The 4,310-nt window shown below is 39.0% G+C and overlaps 1 protein-coding gene across 2 annotated transcripts in view; it reads right to left on the bottom strand.

Annotated features, from left to right (window-relative positions):
- LOC109465114 (dynein assembly factor with WDR repeat domains 1-like) overlaps nt 1-4,310 on the bottom strand; it is a 38,135-nt gene that overhangs the window by 16,674 nt on the left and 17,151 nt on the right. For both annotated transcript variants that reach the window (XM_019762255.1, XM_019762256.1), the window contains 3 exons: nt 3,758-3,857; nt 3,156-3,263; nt 485-591 (listed from right to left, as the gene is read on the bottom strand). In XM_019762255.1, coding sequence (XP_019617814.1) covers nt 485-591; nt 3,156-3,263; nt 3,758-3,857 — 315 coding nt within the window. The remainder of the gene's footprint in view (nt 1-484; nt 592-3,155; nt 3,264-3,757; nt 3,858-4,310) is intronic.

The raw sequence follows: 4,310 nt of genomic DNA, 5'->3' as shown, positions 1-4,310 counted from the left end.
CCATCCCCCCTCTCGGTCGCTTCGCTCCCTCGACGTGCAGCAGGTACCACTACGCTAAAATAAAATCCTAGCTAGAACCCTGTGGTGTATGCCAAATATGTGACTGCTACTCTGTAGACACATGTTCAAGGTACCCTTATACTGAATTTCAGATCATTTGGTTGTAAAACCAGGGCTCGGGATCCAAAAATCCATTTTTTGGCAAAAAAATGCCCCAAAAAACCTTCATAAAAATATTTCAACGGCATGTATCAGAAAAATAAAAAAAAACTGGGGGTTTTGGCCCAGTCTACCTCCATGCCAAATTTCAGGTCATTTGGCTGACAAATGACAGAGTTGAATCCCTTTCACTGTTTGGCAGTAGGAGGAGAAGAAGAAGGAGAAGAAACATGAGAAAACACAATATATGGTATGGACTGAAATATAAAAATACAATGGCATAGAAGATGGCAATCACTACATGTACATACAGTCATGTACCTACCTGCCAGACCTGACATCCCAGCATGTTACAGTGTGGTCAAAAGAGCCTGTGATGACTTGGTCCCCTTTTGTGTTGAATGACAAGGAAATGATTTCTGCTGAGTGACCCTGCCAGGAAAACAAAATGTAAAATGCATAGTTAATCATTACAGTTTTCAAATGAAAGCTCCTCTTTGTTCATCTAATTTACAGTTGTAGGGTTTATCTAAACTTTCAAATTTAAATTTTCAGTCAAACTCGTCGACCTTCATAAATGATGCAATGAATGAATGAATGAATGAATGAATGAATGAATGAATGAATGAATGAATGAATGAAAATGAATGAATGAATGAATGAATGAATGAATGAATGAATGAATGAATGAATGAATGAATGAATGAAATCTACATGTGTATGCCCGGAGTGGTGAAACTTCTGAGGGAAGAACTGAAAAAAGAACAATCTGGTCCTAGACGTACTTTGTACATTCATTTGGAGATTTAGTGTGAGTCTGTGAGAGTAATATTGCTCGTAGCAACGATTTAATTCGATTTTTCTGACTTGTAATGTCTCGAGGTGTAGTCCTTTTAAGACCAAGTGCAATATGTAGAAATAAGACTACAGTATTTAGTAGTGCTCACTTGGATCTGTAGTGGGACAGTGTAACGTTGCTATTTTATCTAACCTCTTGTAAATATCAAAGAATGAGATTTTATTTTGTATTGTACCGATTTTAAGAGGCTCTCCAACGATGGAGGAAATAAAGAGATGAAATGGAATGAATGAATGAATGATTGAATGAATGAAACTTCAGGAATGCACTTCAGGAAAAAAGAAGTAAGAAGGAGTTCACATGAATTTAGATTTGGAAATTTGAAACTTGATTATGTGAGCCGTTACAAATATTTAGGACTCTTCTAAGATGAACACCTGTCTTTTAATACAGCTATTACTGTTCTTGCAGAGGCTTCAAGGAGAGCTTTAGGTGGGGTTCTGGGTAAAGTCAAGGTTTTAAAAGATTTGGGTTACTACACATACACACAACTCTATGAAGCGTGTGTTTGTCCCATCCTTGACTATGCAGCTGGTGTCTGGGGATACAAAACAACTGACAAGTGTTCAGTGGTGCAGAACAGAGCAATTAGGTGCTTTTTAGGGGTGCACAGATTTGCACCTGTTCTTGCTAAAACAGGGGACATGGGCTGGGCGCCCTGTGAAATAAGACAGCAGGGGTCTGTAATCGCTTTATGGAATACACATGTACACTAATCAATATGTCAAATGATAGAATTACAAAACAAGTATTTTTATGGGACTTTCAAAACCATGGCCCCTGGAGTAGAAACGTTCAGGATATATTCTGTAAAGTTGATCAAGAACATGTTTATCTTAACACATTGAGGGGTGACATAAGGCAAATTAAAGGGAAGCTTTTTGACTTATACAAACAGGACTGGGCAACCAAAGTACATTTGAAGCCTACACTAAGAACATATGCTCTGTTTAAAGATACTTACTGTATAGAAAAATATGTAACTATGTGTCTCCCCAACACCAAAGATCACTGTGTGCGCAGCTGCGAGCTGGTATTTTATATATCAATATCGAAACTGGACGGTACCAGGGAATTCCTCACTGAATTTCCAAAAGCCGGAAGCCTACCAATGTGACAGTCACTTTTCAGAGAGGGTTCATGAAAGCCATAAAGGTTCATTCATCTGGAAAAAGGAGTGGGATTTGACCAAAAAATTCATGACTTCTCTTTTTATGTTGGAACTGTGAAAGTTTAAACTCTACACCACTTACTATAAAATTGCAGTTGTTGACTGAATCATACATGTAGACTTCACAGACCAACGTCAATCACTATCTGTATAAGCCAGTTCATGGCTTCACAGGTGTGCATGAAGTTTGATGCATTGTAGGTAATATGTCAAAGTTGAAAGGCCCTATGACATGTCTGGAAATGCATTAAGCATGATCATGATCTAAGACAAGAATTGCTTACAGGTGAGTGGCCTCAGCATTCAAAATACCCACTCTCACAGTCTCGCTGCATACATGTAAGTCATGTTTACTGTGCATGTGCAAGTGCAAGACATATTGGAGACGCCAGGTTGCAACCATTTTAAACTTAACAATAGCCAAGCTTATGGTTACAGAGTGTCCTGCAATGATTAGCATGTGAGCTATGCTTTTAAACGTGACCTGGCTTGCCTTCTACCTGGCTGGTAAACAGACGATATTGATGATAACCGAACCTGATATATTAGTTTGGCTGAGAAAAAAGAAGTATTTTGAACCCTGGAACTTCACTCTTGCCCGCAAAGCACATGCAAAGTTCAAACAGCACATCACACTTGTCTGTCTGAATGGTTGCGAGATAGCAAAGTAAATGAAGTTAGAGTTACAATGTAGGTCTCTATTTGACAGTTTTCACAATTTACTAGTTTGACTACAATGTACATGTACATTAGTCAAGTGCATATTTATTACCGTCCAGCTTATTTCAGGTAATCGAATTACCGGCCAGGGTCTGATTTTATCTGATATACATTTTTTTTTGACAGACTTTCCTTTTAGTTTACTGTCAGCATAAAAACAGTATGAATCACCCATCATATACATGTACATCATCATCATCCGTAGATTCATGTACTTTTCACAGCTGAAGATCTTGAGCTAATTACCATGAGTGTGGAGATCTCTTGTCCGGTTTGCACATCCCATATCTTTGCTGTGGTGTCCATACTGCCAGTAGCTACTATGGTGCTCTGAGGATTGAACGCTGTGCACACCTAGGAATCAGCATACAACAATTATATAAACAATATTATACACCTCTATAGCCACAGTCATGGAAAAAAGAATGTAGCCTATCACACTTATAAGGTGCTAAGAGCAGATGACTATGATCACATTTTCAATCTCCATTGATGATGGGATTGGAAGCAAAAAGTCATGCATCGGATCTGTGTATTGATTCAGGCACCAAAGAAATGGGAGTAAATGTCCACATTAGACAGATTTCCTCATCCAGATTGGATGCTTTTAAGAGAGTACACTATGATCCTTAAAGGCCTGCTACATTGTAAAAATGTAGTTGCGTAAATACTTTAGGAGACCATTATGCTGCCCAAGCCCCTACCAAGGCGATGTCTGCACATGTTCCTAATTATGCCTGTTGAAGGACAATTATCTCATTTGGCACAATTTGTTTGGAAAAGAAACTCGATCGTCATAACATTAAGTAAAAGTTCTGCAAAAATCATGCAGATAGCATTTTCCTTACAATTTCAGCAGTATGACCCCTGAAGGTATGGTAACATTTTCCAGTCTCTGAGCTCCACAGTTTACATGTCTTGTCAAACGATCCAGTTGCAATCTTGTCACTGGAATATAATGAGACAATAACAAGAACAATTAGTAAATTACATGTATAACTGGATGAACAGTATATGCCTCTTTTACATGAATCACATTATTAACTTAACATGTCTATGATACCACTAAAAACTAAAGCTGACATGCACAGTTCTACATGTATGTTATAGGGCTTATTCACCACAGATGGTCACGTGACTCTTCCCCCGGCAGCGAGCATTGTCCGCCATTAGGGGGTGCAGCCTGGTGCCTATCGCTATGGTACGCTATGCAAACTCTTGGCGATAGTTGCGTGTTTTGGGCCACAATCTACGTTTTGAACACTCTTCTTGTTCGTAACATTGTCCTTGGGGTTGTTCTGGCTCCATGACCACGTCTCATGTTCTCAAGATCGGCTTTTATCGGCTTTTTTTGCTGATCAGAAATCGGTGTGTTTTACCCTGGCGTAGGGGCCTGTAGAT

Source organism: Branchiostoma belcheri, unplaced genomic scaffold (assembly GCF_001625305.1).
Source record: "Branchiostoma belcheri isolate BF01 breed outbred unplaced genomic scaffold, Haploidv18h27 scaffold148, whole genome shotgun sequence".
Taxonomy (NCBI): Eukaryota; Metazoa; Chordata; class Leptocardii; order Amphioxiformes; family Branchiostomatidae; genus Branchiostoma; species Branchiostoma belcheri.
The sequence above is the reverse complement of the archived record's forward strand: the minus strand, read 5'-3'. Positions and strand labels throughout refer to the sequence as shown.